This window comes from Dromiciops gliroides, chromosome 1 (genome assembly GCF_019393635.1).
Source record: "Dromiciops gliroides isolate mDroGli1 chromosome 1, mDroGli1.pri, whole genome shotgun sequence".
In the NCBI taxonomy this organism is placed as follows: Eukaryota; Metazoa; Chordata; class Mammalia; order Microbiotheria; family Microbiotheriidae; genus Dromiciops; species Dromiciops gliroides.
The window spans coordinates 516862731-516885864 of record NC_057861.1 but is presented as its reverse complement, the minus strand read 5'-3'; the positions used below and the strand labels follow the sequence as shown (position 1 = coordinate 516885864).

The 23134-nt window shown below is 35.5% G+C and overlaps 1 protein-coding gene across 3 annotated transcripts in view; it reads right to left on the bottom strand.

Annotated features, from left to right (window-relative positions):
- SECISBP2 (SECIS binding protein 2) overlaps positions 1 to 20944 on the bottom strand; it is a 55406-nt gene extending 34462 nt beyond the window's left edge. For all 3 annotated transcript variants that reach the window (XM_043972926.1, XM_043972920.1, XM_043972911.1), the window contains exons 1-8: positions 20789 to 20944; positions 18670 to 18818; positions 11575 to 11821; positions 11181 to 11307; positions 8654 to 8877; positions 7883 to 7952; positions 6281 to 6486; positions 1498 to 1617 (exon numbers count right to left, since the gene is read on the bottom strand). In XM_043972926.1, the coding sequence (XP_043828861.1) occupies positions 1498 to 1617; positions 6281 to 6486; positions 7883 to 7952; positions 8654 to 8877; positions 11181 to 11307; positions 11575 to 11821; positions 18670 to 18818; positions 20789 to 20824 (1179 nt within the window). In that variant the 5' untranslated portion in view covers positions 20825 to 20944. The remainder of the gene's footprint in view (positions 1 to 1497; positions 1618 to 6280; positions 6487 to 7882; positions 7953 to 8653; positions 8878 to 11180; positions 11308 to 11574; positions 11822 to 18669; positions 18819 to 20788) is intronic.
- Between the last annotated feature and the right edge of the window lie 2190 nt (positions 20945 to 23134).

Genomic DNA, 23134 nt, shown 5'->3' with positions numbered 1-23134 from the left:
CTTGCTAGCTGTGTGACCCTGGGCAAGTCCCTTAACCCCCACTGCCCCATGAAAAAAATAAAATAAATTTTAAAAATCCTTGAGAATTAATTCTCTAAAGTTTGAGAGACCAATACAGGCTTGACCAGCTATCAAGCTGACTCTTAGAAAGCATCTATAAAAAAAAGGGCACCAAAAAACATAAGGTAGCCTAATTATTGTAGGATAACATAAAAAAAGAAGCCAAATGGGGCAAATGTAAACCAGAACAGAAAGGAAATACAAATCCTTACAGTCTATGCAATTGAGAACATAGTGGATCCCCATGATTTTTGTTTCATAAACCTCCTTCAACAACAAAAAGTTTTGTATATATTATTTTCTATTAATTCTTTGAGTGCTTAAAATAGCTACTAGAATTTTTGCCCCCAAAAGTTCCAAATAAAATTTGTTTCATAATTACACAATTTTATTCTACCTATAATTGTGAAGGTGAAATACAAAATTATAAAATAGTTACAAATATTTTATGTAGAACATTCTCTAAGACTCAAAAGAAATTCAGCAAAGCCTCATATGTTAGTATTATCTGCAAGACTTCATATAAAACACATTTTACATAGGCTGTAGAGGAAAATATATTTGTAACACTACTGAGCAATTATTTACTGCTTAAGATACCATTAAATAATTTTTAGTATGAACCCCTTGGACCACATTCATAAATGTGTTCTGCTACATGGGAACCACTCATCTAGGCTAAGACTAACTCAGGTCTATGGATTCAGGTTTGGGGTAAGAATATGAGGAACTTAAGACTACAAAATGCAATAAAAACAACTCTACTAGTGACAAAGGGTAAGCAGGATACAATCCTTAAACTTAAAAACATAGCAGTTCAGATAAGAGGGCTGCAACACTCCACCTCCATATTCACACCATGGCAACAACAGGCAAGTTAGGTCAGAAAGGCATTCCCATAAAGGCAGTAGGAATTAAACTAAATCCTCCCACACCAATTCTCCACAGGTTGGGCCTCTTAAGCCCCAGGAAGCACAGACATTAAATAATCTCCACTGTCCTTAAAAACACTAGCCTAATCTATATACACAAGGCACCCTAAGCAAAGTCCTTTTCTGAATCCACTTAGAGATGACGTATGAAAATAGAACTTTTATGCCAAATTCTCCTCTACAGTGAGGTTCTACAGTTGTTTTTCTATTTTAAGTAACCTGGAAAGACTGAATAGGTATCTTCTTAGTAAAAACTGTATTTTATAAAGGTAATCAGGGAGATTATACAGTACCTGGAAAAGAGTGTAATTAAGTAAATGAAGATTAAGTGCTAACAAAAGTAGTTTTGTCCAAAGAAAAAATATACGACAATTCTATTTACTTTAAAGCTAGAAAATTAAAGAAAATAACAATTTCAATTAGAAAACAAATATAAGCTTAGGTTTCTATGAACACAAATATATTTTAACACACCACAGAAACTTAATAATAAAAACAAATATACTTCAATCCTTGGTGGCTCTTGGACCGTAAGAGTTTCATAATTTGCTTTAGGCTTCTTTTTCTTTTTCTTGTTCTTTCTCATTTCTTCCTGGTCACTTTCACCCACATTGTTGTTTTTTGTCTATGAAAAACAAAATGAGTGGAAAAAATACTGCTTTTTAGAAAACCCACCAGAAGATGACAATGAATTAAATCTCTCTTAATACAGTATACTAAAACAGTTAACTCAGTTGGGTTATAAAGTATTAAGAAATGTTAAGGGGTTCCCTGAACTTATCTCTTTGAGTTGCCACATTTTCCAGAAACACTAGACCCCAAGTATGCAGGAGGCCTTTCACATACCATGGATGAAACACCCCCCTGAGCTGACAAAACTTGTTGTTTGCACCCCAAGCTGGATTCCTAGTGTGTCCATGGGAGTCAAGACAGGTACCAGTTGTCTGCACCAGATTGAGAAATTGTGCAGCTGGGAACCCTTGCAGATAAGCAGACCATCATATCTTCATAATTTAGCATTTCCCAAGAGAAAAGAATGCTGCTTTTGCCACCTTAGTTATTCATGATTTCTCCTCCTCTGTCACTCTCATTTTGTTTCTCCTCCTCTCTTTATTGCAATTTCATAAACACGCAAGCTTGTTTGGGTTGTGAACTCTTTGCTCTTGCTTAGGGCTCCACATACACTGGTTTTCTCTTGTAACAAAGCCTAGTTTCTCATTTAAGTTTCATGAAGTTGTGATAGCCTATTGAAAAAAGTCATTTAACAAGTCTTCCATAGATAGTTCTCACTCCACAAGAAGAAAAATATAATTTATGGAACAAGGAAAACATTTTTTGAAAACTGCTGTACAGGGCTACAGATAATATTCTGGATTTGAGAAGTTTCTTATTTGCACACAGTAGATGGGTAAAGTACTATACAACAGACTGGGTACTAAATTAATATTAACTGATCAAAATGACACAATAATGAACCAGTAGGCTTGCATAAAAGTAGGATCTTTCTTCCTTGGACTCTGGGCAAATCCACATTTGAGTAACATTTAAATATTTTCTCAGATTTTAAACTGACACTAAAATAATTTAAGTATAACTTGCTTTTATGTAACAAATATGTCACTGAAAACTTCAGGTAAATCAACTTGCATATTAAATGTACTTTGTAATGGTCAACTGTGGAGCATGTATTAATTTATGAATACTACGCTGTTGTTGAAATTGCAAATTAATTGGTCCAACTCTTTTGGAAAACAACTTGGAACTATGCAAGAAAAGATTTAAAAGGGTACTAGATCAAAAATCAAGAAGATCAAAGAAAGTAGTTCCTTTGTCCAGCCTAGAGCTACATAGGAATAAGGACAGAAGTCTGAAAACATGAAGAAATGGGCTGAACCTAGGTAGATGGAAATTAGCACCTAGAGTGGTAAGCAGATCTGAAGCCAGAGGATGACCTGAGTGGCAATACTTTAGGAGAATCAGAAGCTAGTCCAACTTCTGCTAAAAGGGCACTGAAGCTTACAGGTACTCTGACTGAAGACAAGGGAGAGAAAAGCTGATGTGAAATTTTTTTATTCAAGGTCTGAAGCCACATCTGGATGTTTGCCTGGGACTACATGAGAAGGGAAGAAGACTGGGCCATCCTTGATGGATCACTGTACCTGGAGACAGTGGAGCAGGGCATGCTTTAGAGCACAAGGAGATAAGGAGACAAGATCAACCCAGTGCCTGGGAGCACATGGGGAAGGGGGTGGGTGGAGGGGGAGGAGGCTGAAAAGGGATTTGTAGAAAGCCTGAGAACAACAGTGTCCAACACTCAACAGAGGTCTGTCAGGGCCACATTGACAACAGAACCAGAGCCCAGTTGAGGATTATTCAGGGATAAGGGACAGTGCTGAGCCAACACCAAAACCTTCATTGGGCCACCAGAAGAGGAAGCTTATGTCAGGGATTGCAAGGCTTGGTCCCAACCATGTCATCCAGAACTTCAATAGCAGTGACATTTACTCTACAGAGGGTACAGGACCAAATAAGGCCTTACCACTCCGAAATTACAGGAGTAGAAAGCCAAGATCTACCACTAAATCTCAATTCAAAAACCAAAGCTGTAATTATGACAAATAAGAAAAAACTAAATGCAAAAAGAAATAAAGTAGGTTAAGAGAAGTACAAAAGGTAAAGTCAGAACAACAATGAGTATAAGCAGAGCCTTCTCCACAATGGCTCTGATTAGCTAGAAGAAATAAAGAGAAAAAAATAAAATTAGAATGTAAATTAAAGCCTTGCAGAAATAAAAAGTAAATAAACAGGAGAGGGGGCGGCTAGGTGGCACAGTGGATAAAGCACTGGTCTTGGATTCAGGAGTACCTGAGTTCAAATCTGGCCTCAGACACTTACTAGCAGTGTGGCCCTGGGCAAGTTATTTAACCCCCATTGCCCGAAATAAACAAACAAACAAACAAACAAATAAATAAATAGGAGAATAATTTAGAATAAAAAGCTTAAAACCTTGCCCAAGTAGATTTCCTGAAAAATGTAGTGGAGCAAAAAGAACTGAACGATTCAGTAAGACAAAAAGAAGTATTAGGACACAGTTAAAAGAATAATTAGAAAAATATGAAGAACAAGTCAAGGAAAGATTTATTCAAAGATCATCAGACTCCCCTAAAAAACCACGACCCAAACAAAAAACCCTAGAAGCCATATTTAATGAAATCTTCATTTGTTGTGAATTTCTTTTTTTTCATTTTTGATATTGGCAATTTGGTTTTACTCTTTAAATCAGATTAGCTATGGTTTAATCAGATTAGCTAAGGATTATCTTTTGTTAATGTAATTAAGAAGCTGCTAGTTGTTGTCTTTTTATTTGGTCCCCTGCCCCCAGTTTTTTAATTGTTGGTTTTCAAAATTTTTACTTTCGTGTTTGTGTTTTTTCTTTGTTATTTTGTTTAGTTGCATTCAAGTTAGTTACTGTGTTCTTTCTCTCATATGTTGATGAGTGTTGAGATAGAAACTTCCCCTTAAGTACTGCTTTGACTGAATCCCATAAGACTTATATTGTCTTGTGATTTTCTTCGATGAAACTACCTAGATTTCATATTATTTGTTCTTTGATACATTAAGATTAAATTATTTAGGCTTAATTTGTTCTAATCCTTTCTTCAAATAACATTTATTGTTTATAATTTTTTTTTGTATTACGGCTACATATTTCTGCTTTATGAATTTTTTTAAGGTTTTTATGCCTTACCGTGTAGTCAGACTTACCAATAAGAAGATCAGGGGTAAAAGTTACCACTCTTACCACTATAATTTGATATAGCTATAGAAATGTTAGCAATGGCAATAAAATGAAAAACAACAACAAATTCAGGGTATGCATAAAGGTAGAAAGGAAACCAAATTAACAAATAATTGGTTTTTTGCAAATATCATTCAGAAAACCTTAGTGATTGAACTGAAAAATTAACTGAAACAACTTCTGTAAAGTAACAATATATAAAGTAAAATCTCCCGAAATGATCAAATTTTTCATTAAATTGACTTGGGATAATCCTAAATCTGATGGGTCCTTGATTATGCCCTTAGGTGAACAGGAAGCCATATCAACACAGCCTGAGGACTACAGAACTTCCATCAACAGTAGATCTATTTAAGCCTTACTCTCCTAGGCCAGAGCTTCTTAAACTTTTTCCACTTGCAACCCCTTTCTCCAGAGAAATTTTTATATGACTCCAGGTGTATAAGTATATTAAATAAGTATACATACCCTTTTACTGTTGCCAAATTTTTCACAACCCCCATATTCAGTTACATGACCGCATATGGGGTCCAGACCCACAGTTTAAGAAGATTTGTTCTAGACCAGCCACGTACTATGGACAGCTTCCTTGCCTTTTAGGAAAAGAACTAGCTGAACCAACATAGTGGTAGGAGGGAGAACCTTGGGAGAAATTGATCCTATCACTTTGACTTTATCTATTTGCTATAAAGAAGTTTTTTTTGGTTTTTAGAGAGGAGTTATACAAGATGTCCCCTGGGACTGTAATTCTAACTATAAATAATGCCAACTGGGGGCGGCTAGGTGGCGCAGTGGATAAAGCACCGGCCCTGGATTCCGGAGTTCTTGAGTTCAAATCCAGCCTCAGACACTTGACAATTACTGGCTGTGTGACCCTGGGCAAGTCACATAACCTCCATTGCCCTGCAAAAAAAAACCCACAAACAAAAATAATGCCAACTAGAAATTCAGCAATGTTACTTCCATGATCCGACAGAAAGCCTTTAGGGTCTCAAACACTTTGGGTTCCAGGAAGAATATGGTTGCAAAGCTGAAACTTAAAGAAATTGATGGAAGAACACCAGTATGAATGGAGTCTCTGGATTAGTTTGATTCAACAGGACTCTGGGTCAAAACATGGAAAAGAATGATAGATTGATAGATTTTCTTTAGTCAGTAGTCTCACCCATATAAAACTGTCACTTCACAAAGCTATAGTGTCGAACTGAAATTCTACTGATTTTCCAAGTTACAATGCACCAGACCTTTTCTGCAGGAAAAGCAAAAATATAGTGGAATTCCCTGATAATGCAATGTTTAGGGCACCTGACTTAAAAATTCACTGTTCTATTAATTTTTCATTCTTAAGAGTTAATTTATGGATCATATTTAGATCCAAATTATCTAATGCAACATCATCTCTATATACTAAGCCATTTTTCAAAAGGATTCCTTGGGGATATTTATGGACAGAATCAACAAAGAGAGAATCAAAATATATTTTGCATACCTTTTTAGGATCCCGAGCTATTTGTTTTTCTTTGTTGTAAGCATTGGTAGTTAGAACTTCAGGTGATGAAAATGATGTGGTAACTTTCTTAGGGGTTACTGATGAACCATTTTTCTTTGTGTTTACTAGTGAAGTAACATTTTTAAGGGTTGGTGTTTCAGTGGTTGTTGGTCGAACAACATAACCCATTGGTGTCCAAGATAGCTCTGCTCAAAAATAAACATAATTATTGAGAACTTTCAAACAATGTTTTTAAAATGTTCTAGTGGTTTGTTCAACATGCAGTACATAAAATAATTCCTCAAAGCATAATAAATTTGGGCTGCTATTCAAAATCCCCCTGGTAACTAAGACTTCAACTAAACTTTTTTCCTCCTTACTGCATGCATATCAAACTTTTTTCATTAACTACAAGGTTAATCTAATTGGAATAAGAACAATGCTTTTCTCTTCAGGAAAAAAGGACAAACAATAGATTCAGTTAAAAAACAACAGCCCATAAATCCACGTGGCAAACACACAAGATTAAAAAGCTAAAGATCAAATTGTGTCCCTACTAACCTTTAACAGCAGAAGTCAAAGATCACTAGACTTCAGCTATCACAATAACTGGCAATTTATTTCTTTTTAGAATATAGGTATAAGTACAGCAACACTACTTCTTAGATACCCATGAAATTCTACACACAGACAAAACAAAAGGAAATCCATCAAGATATCGGCAGATGAACTTTATATGGTAAACACCTGTCAGAAGCTAGTGGCTACCCTACAAGGGAAAAGACAGATTGTTCTACATTATTTAAAAGTATGCTGGCAGTATTCTTGTACTTTTCACCTTAAATTATCATTTAAGTGAGAGGCATTTTAAAAAAACCTAACAGGGGGCAGCTATGTGGCGCAGTGGATAAAGTACTGGCCCTGGATTCAGGAGGACCTAAGTTCAAATCCAGCTTCAGACACTTGACACGTACTAGCGAGTGACCCTGGGCAAGTCACTTAACCCTCATTGCTCTGCAAAAAAAAAAGAAGAAAGAAAAAAGAAAAAAGAAAAAAGAAAAAAGAAAAAAAAAGAAAGGAAAAAACCCCTAACAAATCTAAAATAAGGGCAATTTGAATGTTTACTTGTAAAAAGAATAATTTGAAAATACAACATGTTTAGAATAATCTATTTTATTATTGCTCTTTTAAGAAAGACTAAATTTTGTTCTCATTTTATAGAGAAAATCATTACATTAAATTCCTCTCAGAATATTTTATTCCTATCTCAAAGTCAAGCCAAGATTGATAAAAGAGCATTTTATTTCATTTGATCTCACACATAATTACAAAATATTTCATTTTTAAAGCTTCCCTCTTTCCTTCTCTGTCCTACTACACAAACCAGATGTTTGCAACATTTCCTTTGCTCACTTTAAGCCCATGAACTCATTGTCATGCTCTAATATTTTTTTATTTTATTCTTAAGAACTGTTTAAAAAATTCTTCAGTAACCTTTAAATGGTGTGGGAAAAAAAAATCAAAATTAGCTGATGAACAAGTTAAATCTGGACTTTATATGAATCACTCAAATCTTTTAAAACACTCTACAGGCACTCTTACCTCTTGTAGAAGAGGGGGGATTAGTGTCAGGCTCAGATGCAGTTGTTTCAGCTTTCACAACTAAGTCTTCCTAAAAAGCAAACAAGGGTGTTTTTCTAATTATATGAGACAGACAACAATCAATTAAGCCACGTTAATGGGGAACATTTACATGAAGTGATACTGTGTAAAGTAAGCAATATCCATGAATATAATGATGCAAACACAACAAAAAACTGAGTGCTAAGTAATTATAGGAATGACTAAGCTTGAATATTTATAGTTTCCATGACATAAAGAGCTCAACCTTATTGCTAGCATTCTTTTTAAAGATCAACTTTACTTCTGAATTGCAACTGCTGAATAATGAAGCATAATTAATTTTTTACTATCACAAAAGTTAAAAGGTTACTGTAGAATGGGTTGATAACACAGAAATAATTTATTATCTCAACTATGATTACATTATATACATTCTAAAACAGTGGTTCCCAACCTTTACTTGCATGAACATTCTTTAACAAAAAAATTTTTTCAATGCCATAAATAAGACTACAACAATAGCTCTGAATTTTTATATTTTAAATAACAATTGGGGGGGGAGAGATCCCAAAACAATATACATGCTAAAAATTAGGAAACAGTTTGCAATATTTTCTATTTTCTCAGCTTTTTAAAGTTGTAGGAATAAGTTTTAGGAGATGATTAAACTGAAAAGGTTTATGTCTACGTTAATGGTATAAGATATTTTGACACAACTTAAAAAGCATGAGTGACAAAACCTTAACTAACCTTTGATAATGTAGGTTTCACCACTTCTCTAATGAGGGATATATCACTAGCAGTGGAGCTCAAAGGTCCCCACTTGGGTTGCTTTTGTAATTCTGGTATGTCACTGTTCTCAGAACCTTGTAGTTTAGGAAAATCCAACAGCTTAAGTTCAAATTCAGGTTTGGAAGAAGGTACATTTTTTCGGCTGGTTTTAGGTTTCCTGTCTGCACGCTTATGATAAATGTCTGTAATTACAGGATTAAAAGTAAGTGTAAAATTGGTTCAAAAAAGGTTTGATTATATTCAGGCAAGATTCAATACTAAAGTAGCAAAGACTTGATAACTATAGTTTCTCCAAACAATTCTGATTAACTTTTGTTATAGTAAAGTTATAATCCTTATACATAACAGTACAATATAAAAATATCTGTAAGTCCTAATCATTATGAGATTGGGTTTTGGAATTCTAGATCATGGCTCCATGGAGTGATGGGATTTTGGCCAGGAAATGAGTACACATAATGAAAGCTGGCAAAAGTATTTGATGGTAGTCTTACAAATCTAATCTAATAAGTCTTTAGATTAGAAAGGGAAGAACAAAAATGGCTAATAGGAGGATGAAACCCAAAATTGGTTAGGTGAAATTAAGAATCTACCTCGCTGCCTTGCAATCCTTCATCAAGAAACATATAAAGAGGGGGGCAGCAAGATGGTGCAGTGGATAAATCGACGGCTGTGGATTCGGGAGGACCTGAGTTCAAATCCGGCCTGACACTTGACACTTACTAGCTGTGTGACCCTGGGCAAGTCACTTAACCCCCACTGCCCCCTCAAAACAAAACAAAACAAACATATAAAGAGAGCTGAAACAAGACTTTAAAGGTCATTTAATATGACCAGCTCATTTCAGAGATGAGAGACAGAAAAATTGACCATCACATTGGTGGAAGAGGGAAGTTTTAAGGTATCTGAAAAAACTAAAGCAGAAAGTTAGAGGAGTAATTCCCACTGATAAAAATTAAATGATTGAGGTTTAGATATGAAACCTTTTTCATAGAGAGCTAGAAAAATCAGCTATAACACAGTGAGAAATGAGCTAACTGATCTCTATAATAACCAGAAAATCCAAGTTAATTCCCTATCAATCAATTTACAACATTTTTTTTAACCACTGGAGAAACATATCTCTTCCTTACTATGCTCACAAGCCTTTAATTTCATTCATAACTTAACTCTTTGACTTAGGATTCTAAGTCAAACCCAAAGCAATAAAAAAGTGGACATTATTATATGCAAGTATTTCTTTTTCAAAAATTATATTGAGAATAAAACTGTTGGTAGAAAAGAAATGGAATATAAGGTCTCACTAATTTAGTTTACTATGTTCTGAAAGACAATAACTCCATGATACATGTTTTTCATTTTATAAATTTTATAAATATTTTAAGTATTGTAGGGGAGGAGAATGTCTACTATGTTCCAGGTACATAAAAAGCTTAGTGATTTTAAAAGTTATGCATAATTTTCCTTATGAAATTTTTACTTTTCACATGGGAAACTTTAGGATATATTTCGTATTGAACAAGAGGTAAAGTACTGAAAGGCAAAGGGGTAGGGGACTAAAGAAGGTTAGGAACCTCTAAGAGGGGGCCTCAGAGTCAGGAAGACCTAGATTCAAATTTCACCCCAGCCACACAAGAATTATATGATTGCAGACAAGTTATTCAGTGCCCTAGGCCACTAAGATAATAAGGTGAAGAAAAGATGCAGATTTTCTTTTTTTTTCCTTTTTTTTTTTTTTGGTGGGGCAACGAGGGTTAAGTGACTTCCCAGGGTCACACAGCTAGTAAGTGTCAAGTGTCTGAGGCCAGATTTGAACTCAGGTCCTCCTGAATCCAGGGCTGATACTTTATCCACTGCACCACCTCAGATTTGCTTTTTGACAAAGGAAATTCTTCACCAGAAACTTCCTATACTGATGAAATCAAAAGTCAGACAAAATGCTGATCTGTGATCATATGTATATTCCAAAACCATCTAGCTTCTAACAGACATGAGATTTCAAACAGAAGCAACTAAAACATTACTTTCAATCACTACCTACATTCTTTGCCACACATTAAAAGTTCCAGAACCTAGCTGGGAAATTAGGAAATATGATATTATGGTCCCATGGTCAAATTTACAATGCCGTTCTGTCCAGAGTGCTCTGCACTAGCCAAATCACCGATTAAAACAGGTATAGCAACAATTCTTCCATCATAAATTGCCAGGATGACCAAGAATGCTTCATCATATTATTTATTAATATGATGAACACAGCTGATTTTTGTTATTTCACTCTAGTATAGTTCCTGTAAAGGAAAGTAAAGAAGCATAAAATTGCTCAACTGAAAAAGAATGATCAAACTTCACAAGCCTTCAATGAACAAGGGCGATTAGTCTAAGTCAGACAGCCTGTTTAAAGACTGAAAGCTTTAATCCTTTGCTATTCTGTTACTTGTATTTTGTGTTAATGTTGATTGTGCCAGAGCTAATTACTTTTTACCTGATTTTGAACCACCTTCAGTGTGAGTAGAAATCTGATGGGGACCTTTAGCTGATTTTATATCAGAGGATGAATTTCCTTCGGTCCCTTTATTGTTTAATTTTTGCTCATCAAACGTCGTTCTTTTCTGCAAGAAAGATTAAAATGACATGAAATAAGAAAAATACTCCTATAAAAATATTTGAAACTATATATTATCAAGAAAAGTCATTTTAAAAGATCATAATAAATTGTTTTTAAGAGAATTAAAGATCAACTTGATGCCCAGACAACTTTAATTATGCAACAAAAGGGATAAATAATGCATGTTATAAGCAGTACTTACCAGCTTATTATTTATAAATATTATAATCACAAACCAAAAAAGCATAATAAAAATGCAGCCCCTACTAACCTTAAACAGGCTTTTAGTTTCTTGTGGGAGAGAACAAATTTGTTCATTTCTGGATTTAACTATTCGCACATTATTATAACATTTAGGGTGGTTATAATCATACTGTGAGCCAGGAACTGAACAAACACTTTGTGTTGACACAGATGAGTAAGAGGTGCACTGGTGATCAACAGCAATATCAGGAGATGAATACTGAGATGAGAAAGGTGAAGATCCAAGAGAGACATCTTCGGTATAAGCCTTCTGTCTAAATAAAAATTGTATACTTTAATTGGAGATTTTTAAATAACGAAGCAAATAGAAATTAATACTTAATAAACAGGAAATAATTATGATTGTTTTTACTTAGAGTTCTAGATTTCTGAAATCTCTAGAAAATTTAAATTCTGGCAGTAAAATACTCCTAGCCAATAGAGTTAAATGCTTCATAAACATTTTAGTATTTCTTATTTTGAAAGAAACTTTTTTTCTTTATGTTGTACATACAATTTAGCCAATTTTACATATGCAACATTTTCCCACAGGGGAAAGATTTTTCTTTTAAATGCACTTGGGGGGGAGGGGCAATGAGGGTTAAGTGACTTGCCCAGGGGGTCACATAGCTAGTAAGTGTCAAGTGTTGGAGGCTGCATTTGAACTCAGGTCCTCCTGAATCCAGGGCTGGCGCTTTATCCACTGTACCACCTACCTGCCCCTTAAATGCACTTTTAAAAAATTACTTAACTCATAATTCTCTATAGACATTATGTGCTTTTAAATGACAGATTTGTTCTGGCAATAATTTGGGGGAGTAAGGAATCTTAATAAAGAATGCAACTGCTTCATAAATTCTAATACATTATGAATAAAAAATGCCCCTAAAGAGACTATTTAATATTCCATTTAAAAAGGCTATATTAGTACAGAATCACTAGATTATCATTATTATACAATCTAACAGAATTATAGTTATCTCAAAATGATACTTTGGTATAATAAATTCTGTTTTAGCCAGGAAAATGTCCAGGTATCTCATACTGAGTATGAGAAAAGTCTTGGAGCCCATCATTGCTACCTAACCCAAAGCCACAAAAAAGACAGGGGAAAACCTAAAGTGTGATAACCAATAACAGTATCTGCCATGGAACTACCAAAATATCCCAACTCAATGGTTCTTCCAGGCTTTTTTTTTTTAAAAAGCAGTATGGTACAGTTAAGAGTTCTCCTAAATTACCCACTTCTTCACATAACCCTCTGCTGCTCCAGCTCTATTATACTATATTTATGATTTGTGAACTGCAGACTATAATCAGTATAGAAACAAAACAACATCAAACAGCATGAAATGGGGCACTACCACTTAGTAAGAACCAACATTAACCATATGTTTTAAGATGGTTGACTAATCTTCATCCAGTATCTGCTCTATACACATTACAGTATTTTACAGATACTTCATTGAGTGTCATTAAGAATTATGGAAAAAAGGTCACTGAAAATTTTCCCTGGATGACATTTTGTCTCAAGATGTAGAATAAATTACAACTTCAATTTATGTATCAATACCTACCTTTTACTAAGGGAGCAAATTTTGCCAAAAATGAGTCAAAAGTTATAATAGAATAAACAACTAAATCTGGCAAGCAGTTGGGTAAAAAACATCATTTAGATCCCAAAATTATAATTTTTCTTAATAATAAATGACAACAATATAGAAAGGTAATAAAAATAATTCACCATGAGTTAAGCATAGAAGAGGATTTCTCATAACAAATCAATAAAATAATATTACCACTGCCCAGCAATTAATCAAAAACCCAAGTAAAAATCCCACCATAAAGTTCAAAAGCTCTAAAATTAATTTTTGGTAGTATGTTTCTGCTATTATAAATACATGGCTAGAAACTACAAGTAGTTTGCAAGAGGTGGGAAAAAATGAGAACTGATATTAAATGTTCCTAAAATTAATTAACAAAAATTGCTTATAATATGAACCATTTGAGCACTTAATCATATGTTGCCCATAACTGTCACATGCTTATGCAACGTTGTCTTTAAAACACTAACACACTTTAAAACACTCTTTAAGGGTAAGGTCCACTTCTTTTGCAATTCATCTTCTCCCCTACCCAAACTGGTAAACTAGTAAGATCCTCGACATTGAAACCGTTTGAATCAAAAAGAAGTGCTGTGTGTCTAGGAGAAAAAGAAAGGCATTACAGACATGCCAACCTTTACTGAAATCCTGCATCTTTCTGTGTCCCAGTTTAGTTTTAGTAGATATTGTCAAGTTTTTAAAAAAGAGTTCAAGTGAGAGTGGGGTGTTCTATGGGTGAGAAAAAGCTGAATATATGAGAAAAGAACAAAGAGAATCTAGTCATAATTGTATAGTGGAAAGAACATTGACCTGAAAGTTAGACCTGTGCTCTAGTTTGGACTCAACATTTATTTACTGTGCAACTTTTGGATGAGTCATTTATTGTTTCTGGGCTTCAATTTGATCTTTAAAATGAGGATGTTAGTTCTCTACGTTTCATTCTAGCTCTGTCTATTCCTCCAGTCTTAGAGGAAGTGGGATCTCTCTTCTCTAAAATTAAAAACTCCAACTATGTTAGATTCCACCCCTTCAAACATCTAAGACTATGTATGGAAGGCATAAAAAGCCCAGTAATACTTACAAACATCATCCTGTTAGACTACTTAGCTTCTGCTTTTAAACATGTACAATTCTCCACAATCTTCAAAAATTCATCATTTAAGTAAGCTGCTCCCATTTTCCTACTTTTTCTATCCACTGCCTTCCTGACAATCTGGCTTCCATTTTCAATTTCTCAAAATCCCAGTCCCTCCCAACACCAAACTATGACAATTTTATTCTAAAAGCCTTCCAACTTCTTGACCCCTCAATATATTCCCTAAGGTTCAGTTCTCAACTGTTCTCTTTCCCAATTAGAGCTCATCCTTTCAAGTTATTTCCATCTCAAATGTATTTCTCAAAATCAAAGTCCATACTCTAAACTGCTTAATAATAGTTCTACTTAAATGTTTTGTTATGACCCTAACTTCAACAATTCTGAAGTAGAAATCACTCTCATACTAAGTTCTGGATGAAGAAATCTATATTTGTACTTACATAAAACAGCATATTGTACTCAGTTTAGTAAAAAATAAATAAAATGAAATCAAGTGCTGATGAGGGCCTAAAGTAGGTTAAGTAGAAAAATGAAGAGGATGGTTTAAAAAAATGTAAAGAAATGGTACAGATATGAATGATGGAAAAGATAATTTTAAGGTTCATAAATATTTGGAAAGGAAAGTAATAATTACAGTAAACCAGTAGTTTAAGAACAGACCATGCCAGACAAACATAATTCCCATTATAGACAGACTTACTGGGGAGATGATATGGGAGAATGCTGTTTTCTGACAACGTTTCTCATGTTATTCTTGTGGACAATATGGAAAGAAATGTGACCTAGATAGTATAATTAAGGGGATTTGGAACTGTCCAAATAATTAGATTTAAAAGTGATAATTAATATACTGATGTCAACTTAGAGGGCCCCAGGAATTCCTTTTCTTGGCCCTACATTGTTCAGTATTTTTAACAATGACTTGGATGAAGACTTACAGTAAATTCATTAAATTCAAAAATGACACAAAGCAGGGTCATCCAGTTAATCCACAGGATGAGTGCCAGAAGCCAAGATCTTTGTTATGACAAATGTATCAAAGTACTTGAAAGACTGTTATATGGAAGAGAGAGATTAACTTGTTTCAGTTGGCCACACAGAGCAGAACTAGAAGCAATGTAATGGTTTTGAAACAGATCTAGGTTTAATGCAAGTAAAAGCTTCCTAACAATTAGAGCTTTCTCAAGGTGGGAAATAGCTTCCCCATCACTGGAAGTCTTCAAGCAAAAAATGAGATGCCCACTTCTAAGAAAAGTAGAGGGACTTCCTGTTCAATCACAGATTGGATTAAATGACCCCCAAGATCACTACTTCTCAATTCTGTGATTCTATGACTAGATCAACAAAGTCATAGGCTGGAAGATGAAAAATATAGAACATGTTTTTGTAATGATATATTCTAAAGATGGTTAGAATCCCATTTTAATAAATACCACTTTCAAAGTGTGGTTCTATATAAGGTGGCTATTTCTGTACCCTGGTCCATAGAAAATGGTTTCTTGCAGACACAATGGGTTTTAACAGTTACATGTTGTTCATGTAGAAGTCAATCTCTACGATAAAATACAAGGATAATGATGATCATCTTTGTATTCCTATAAAGTGGCTGATGTAATTGTTGCACTCAAAACACTGTTGAATTAATGACATACTTGAATGCAATGAGGCATTCTTCAAAGCACTGGTGTTTGTTCCCCTATGCCCACAAATGGAGTGGGGAGTGAAGGGAGAGGAGGAGAGAAGGTTCCTTTCTAACTCTTTATTTCCTTTGATTTAGCGTTTCCTGTCTATACTGCTTTTTATTAGTAAGACTGTCTTTCCAAAAATCTTCCATCAGTTAATTTGTGAGAGGAAGAGAGACACTGAAGAGGTAAAGTGAATGGGGAGAAAATAGTGCTCAAGTTCACTGTGGTCCACCTATGGACTCATCCATTTGATTTTTCTGACTTAGATGCTCTACCAAATGTTATGCTTTAAGTAAATGTTTCCCTCCTCCACAATAGCTCAGATGGAGCCTCAATATACACTCCCACAGACTTCTGTAATAATGGTCATTTTTATACCTTAATCTCCACACTAACTTAAATTGAGGCCAATTCTACACCAAACTCCCCTATGAGGTGATGTCACATCAATAAATACACATACAGAAATGGCTTCAATTTCTTTAAAGGTAATTTGGCAAACACACAGGTTTTAGTATTATTTCATTATTAAACATACAACTCTTACCCTATTATTTCTTTCTTCTTCTTCTTCTTTTTTTTTTTTTTAGTGAGGCAATTGGGGTTAAGTGACTTGCCCAGGGCCACACAGCTAGTAAGTGTTAAGTGTATGAGGCCGGATTTGAACTCAGGTACTCCTGACTCCAGGGCCGGTGCTCTATCCACTGCGCCATCTAGCTGCCCCCTATTATTTCTAATCTTCAAATACAAAGTTCTTATGTCAGTACTTCAAGACTGATTTTGTTGGTGGTGGTATTTCCTTCACTGGCACGCATCACAATCCCTTTATAACCTCAAAGAAATGTCCCTTGTCCTATAACCAACCTAGTAATGAACCTTTCTAAACTTAGCTAGGCTAGACTTAGAACACAGGCCTGTACTCACAAACTTCACAGCTTGGTAAAACCAGCCAGAGCACGTGCACCACTGGCATAGTCTTTGAGACTTAAGGAATACCTCTGCCACAATCGAGTAGGACTGTAATAAAAGGAAAATTTCAAACTATATAACTATATAAATTCTGAAAAAAACTGCTGGATTTTTTAGATAAAAAGTTTTGCCCTTTCCACTATAACAATCACCAAAGTAGATACAGAGGAAAAAAGATTCACACATCACACATATCCACAATGGAGCAGTGCAACACACATGAATGAGTAATATACTAAAACTGATCCAGACCATAACCTTGTAAATCTAGCATTAAGAGATGGGTTGGCAATTATTTTATTGCATTTAGGAGCCACAGACAGTGAATTTGAATAACTACAGGTGTATATGCCTAGCTTATTAAGTTTCTAAAAAGTAATTTTAAAGGATTGTAGCTTCTTTTCTATCCATTCTAAATTTGTGTAACTATAAATAACAAAATGTTTACGCTAAAATTTTCAGTTTCTGCTTCTAATTACTGGTAATTCCAACTAACAACTCACTACTGTCTCCAATTGACTTGGAGAGAGTTCTCTCCTGGGGGGGCTCCCAGAAAAGTTGCACCTATCCCCAACCCCAAATCTCACAGAAGGAAAAATTCATACTATAATTAGCATAATTAGTACTACAATTACATTTGCTATACTATAGGTTAAATAAGCTTTTGTGGTCCACTCTAGTCATCAATGAGAACACTGTTTTTACCACATTCTGACCTTAAGAATAAAATACTTTCTAAACTAGGGATTACTGTACTGACAAAAATCCCAAAATCTTGGGAGTTTATTAACCTAATTCTCTGAGAGGAAAACCAAAAGTCTAGGAAGTTAATTAACTTGTCCCAAATCATGAAGTTGTTTAATTGTTAGCACAACTAAGAGTAAGGATAGTTTCAGCTCTGGCACAAACTAGATGTATGACCTTGGGATAAATTTGAAAGATGAGGAAATTTTGGGGGGGAGAGGGGGTGAGGCAATGAGGGTTAAGTGACTTGCCCAGGGTCACACTGCTAGATAGTGTCAAGTGTCTGAGGCCAGATATGAACTCAGGTACTCCTGACTCCAGGGCCACTGCTCTATCCACTGTGCCATCTAGCTGCTCCTGAAAGATGAGGAAATGTAAGTGAAAATAGGATACTTTTCTGATTCCCGTAAGATAAGAAATTCTCAAGAAGGTAAAGGGAGAGGAGGGTTCAAGACTGGAAGGACTTATAAAATCTACTGAATTAAAGCTTTAAAACAGAACATCTCTTTCATTAATGAAACACATGACTACAAGATAGTGTTAAATTTTTATACAATTAAGTTTCAGTGAAGCACTAAACCAAACTACTCAGCATAACAAAATGTGAAAATAAATCATAAAAGCATTTTAAAAGTCCCTCAACACCCCATGAAACATTAGGTCTCTCCATTATATATGATCACTTTTAAAGACTATACAGAATTGAGTCATTCTACAACCAAACATCCCAAGAATTAACTAGTCTCAAGAGTTTCTTCCACTTGCCTTCCTTCTCCACCATAGTAAAATCACAGCTCACTGTTCTATTGAAATAAAATACATAGCTGAAGCCTTATTCTTTCAGTGTATAATAATGTAATGTCACACCACACATAACACCACTATATTGTAATATATCCCAGATCTGTTTCCAATCTACCTTACACAAAGGCTACCATAAGTTATTTGTAGCAAATCTGGAAACTTAATAGAAGTCAAGGTATAAAATTCCCTCAATAAGGCATGACATTTAGAAAGATACATACTCAGTCACAGGTAGTTCCTGAACAAATGGATAGCATGTAGTTGCGAAGTTAGGGAAGACACATGCGTCTGAGGATTCTGACCATGCCACATTAAGCACAGCATATTTTGGGACAAACGGTTTGACATCTGCTGATAACTTGATGCCGCCCTGAGGAAAAAAAGGGGTTTTTGGCTACATGCATTCTGAAATCAACTGAAAAAAACACACATAAAAAAACCCTCAAAGAGATCAAACACCACAAGGGTACCAAAATGATGCTCACTGTTGCTAAAGAGCTTCCTCCTATTCTTAAAACAATTAAAACACATTAATTAACCAAAGTTTTCCCCCCTCCATACTTTGTATTAAGTATAGTTTTGAAACATTAGTATCAGTTAAGAATTCAAGGAAAAAAAAGGTTTTAAAAGGGTTAACATTCTGATTATGCTTCAATAAAGCAGGAGAAGTAGGAATTAGGGAAATGCAACTTAAAAGATCTATATTATGTTTTCAATCTGCTGTGACTTGATCTGCCAGTTTCTCTATGTTTCATTTTCAAACCTGGGAAAAGATATAATCATCTCTCATTTTTGGTTGTAAAGAATGACTTAAAAGAAATGCTAGTTCACTCTGAAAGTTAAAAAGTACATGACATACTAATAAAAATGCACTCAAACATGCAAAAATCCCTCACAAAATATGTTGAAAATAAAACAAAATGCTAACTTTCCGCTTAGTGATCTATTAATGTCCTTTAATAAATGATCACAGGACCTGCTGAGTACAATTGGCATACTTTGTAAGAACTCTAAATTACCATTTTCCCCTTAAATATGAACATATCCGAACCATTAAAATTCATATTCTAGCATGATAATATTCTACATAATTATCCATAAACAGTGCAATTTCTGGGATTGTTTCTTATTCATTCCCTTGTTTCAAAAGAATTTTTCTACAACTGCTGTTGCTGGTTTTTATAAATATAATTATAGGATAATGTTTTAATCCATTTACTTAGCTTTTTTAGTTAAGGCAACCCCCCCCCAAAAAAAAACCCCAACAGCAACAACAACAAAACCAGGGCTCCATCTAGTGGTTACAGTTCATCTCAAGTACATTTTTAAAGGCTTAAAAAAGAAAACTTTGGGGAATTTTTATAAATTACTGACTTTTTTCTTCTTGATGTTCCAAATCCTTGCAGAATTCAGTTCATTCTTACGAAATATCTGATTTCATTTCCCCTAATGAGTAAACTCCATCTACCCACAGTAGGTTGTCACTTTCCCTTGCAATTTACGCTCTGTATTACAGAGTTGATTAGGGTACTCACTGAAAGGTCAAAGGATCTGCCCAAGGTAACACAGCCCAGCATGCGCCAGAGGCAGCATTTGAATTTAGGACCCCCCAATTCCAATGCCAGCTCTCTATCCGACAGAGCAAAACAATTACTTTTCCCTCGGATATGATTAAAATAACGTAAATGCTGGGAAAGTCGTTCGTTTTTGTTTTTCTCAAAAGCCAAGACAGTTCGGAATGAGAAAACTTCAAGTTCTGACTCCTGGCCCCAGAGTATAGTGCAACTAACATTTACTATTATCACCCCTATCCTAGAATAAATTCAGGATGACATGAGCAAGTATCCAGATGAGTCACCGATTTATGTTTTTATCAGCCAAAAAAATATCAGATTGTTAAAGGGCCGGTGACAATAAAGGTATGCCCTTAGGAGACTTGGGCCCATAGTTCTTTCAAAGTTTTTGTTTTTAAATGAACGGAGAACAAACAAAAATAAATGAGTAAGGCCGCGTAGGCAAACAGAGAGAGCCGAGAGTAGCTCAAGGCCCAGGGGAAAGGTCAGGGACGACGAAGAGACCCAGTCTGAGACCGGCCTCAGCCCCGCACCCTACGGGGCCCAGGCTCGAGAAGCCTGAAGGGGGAAGAAGGAGTGGCGAGGGTCGGTGCTAGGGTGCACGGTCAGCTTTCTCCTCTTTCCCCAGTCAACCCTGGAGAGAGCTGACAAGAAGGGGGATCAGGGTGGACACGACCGGACCGAAACCTGCGGAACGTCAGCTCTGTCGGAAGGTCCGGTCTCCCGGGGCTAACGGGCAGCCAAACGCCCTCTTTGTCGCCCTTACCTCGTTGTCTGGCGCCCTTTTCCCCTCCGAGGCCATGGCGGAGGAGGGGTTGGGGGAGGTTGCTCCCCAGGGGAACCCGCAGAGGAGCAAAGACACCTTCCCTCCTCCTTCCTCCTCCTCCGCCTTCGCTTCCCTTTTTCCCACAGACGCGAGGAAAATGCGTCACAGAAGCGCGACTCACGGCTCGACGTCGCTCTTCTTTACCCGCCTGCGCGCTCTCTACGCTCTCTCGCTCGCGCTCTACGGCTGAGGCTGGGTACACGTGGGCTGTCCGCTGCTTGCGGCTTGTAAGGCTCCCCAACCCCATTACTGCCGTGGACTCTTGGTTATGCTGTCCGCCCACTCTAAAATCCATTGATAGTTTGTTGTTGTTTTTAAACCTCAGAGAAGGAAAGAGAATAATTTTTTTTAAAAAGTATTGATAATTCTATTTTTCTTCCTCATCATTTCTAAATACAAGGTGTCCTAAATGTCCTAGTGCAATTTTGAGCTATCAAAGCTTAAGCTTCTAAGTAGTAGTAACACTAACTTACTTTAATAGTAAAACATTACTATTTATAAGCTATTAAAGCTTTAAAATGTTACTTAGGTATTTAGTAATTATGGTAAATTAATTGTAAAAAAAAACAGCACTGAGATTTTGGGGACACTATATCCCTCCCTTACCCAGCAACCCATTCTTTGTTACATTAAAGGAGAAAACAGTTCAGCAAAACTGATACAACACATCAATTGCATTCGATGGCATTATGCAAAGGAAATCAGAATGTTGAGCTGTCCCTTCATCAGAATTATAAATTGTATGACAGAAGACATGACAAATTTTAAAAAAGTAAGTGTTAATCAGTTGTGTACTCTGCATGATGGGGTATTATACAGGAAGTACAACAGTCTTAATTCCATAGTCTTAATTTAGGAATCAAATTTTTCCTTCTGTTAATCGTAATAACAGATAAAATGTGGAATAGTGAATAAAGAATTAAACCACAAAGACCTGAGTTCAAGACCCACCTCTGACACATACTGGCTGTGTGACTACTGGTAATCTCAGGCACTGAGACTAAACAAATTTTCCCCCAAAATGCTAATAATAATAAAATTATTAAAGAAAATATAAATATAGGATTAAATAAACTGCAAAAAAGGTTGGGACATTCATTAGTAGAGGAATTTTATTTCACCTGAGAGTTCCTTGTATTATTTAAATCAGATCCAATCACTATCACTAATAATGATGGAAAAAAAGAGGCTCCCCACTGACCAGGCCGACATGAATGGGTTACCAAACAGCATCCCTGGAGGCAGAACTCAGACCACAAAATCACAGATCCATGAGAGTAGTAAATAAAAGCTGAACAGCCCACTGAGTGATAGGCTCAAGAAATGACCTGGGTTCAGATCCACCTCTGACTCTCTGTGATTTAGAAAATTAATTAACCTCCATCTGCCTTAGGCAACTCAGCATTATGCCCCCAAATTTCAGAGTTGTATGGGACCAACCATACCCTAAATACAGTAGAATCCCTTTAACAACACAGCTGAAAAGTAGTTGTCTAGTCTTTTTCCTGGTGGGAATCTACAATCTCTGCCTGTATAGCACTGAAGTTAGGAAGGAGTAAAAATGACTAGTGAGGGATTGGCTGGCCACAGAGTCCCCTGGGATTTAATAGTCTTCCCACTTTGTAAAAAGGGGAAACTAATGTAGATTTGAGAATCAGCAGCATAGAGATAGTAATAATACATGAGAGCTGATGAGATCACCAAGTGAAATAGTATAGAGAGAAGAGAGCCCAAGACAGAACCTTTTGGGAAACTTAGAATTAGAAGGTAGGATCTAAAGGAAGATCCAGCAAAGGAGATTGAGAAGGGGTTACCAGAGAAGAGCCAGGAAAGACTGGTATCTTTGACCTTTTATTAATTGGGGAATGACAAGTATTTTTATGTAGTTGACAAAGTTCTCTATATATTTGAGATGTGAGACCTTTATCAGAAAAACTGTTTATGAAAAATTTCCTTCTAATTTTGGCTACAATGGTTTTATTTGTACGACACCTTTTTAAATTTAATGTAATCCAAATTATCCATTTTACACATCACAATGCTCTCTTGTTTATTCACAGATTCTATCCATATGTCCGATATATTTCATGTTCTTCTAATTTTCTTGTGATATCTCTTTTTATATCTAGGTCATATATTCATTTGACATTATCTTGGTAATTTTAATCTATGTCCATTGTCTGCCAGACTGCTTTCCAGCTTTCTCAATAATTTTTACCGAATAATGAATTCTTGTCCCAAAAGCTTATATTTGTCAAACACAAGTTGACTATAATAATTTGCTAC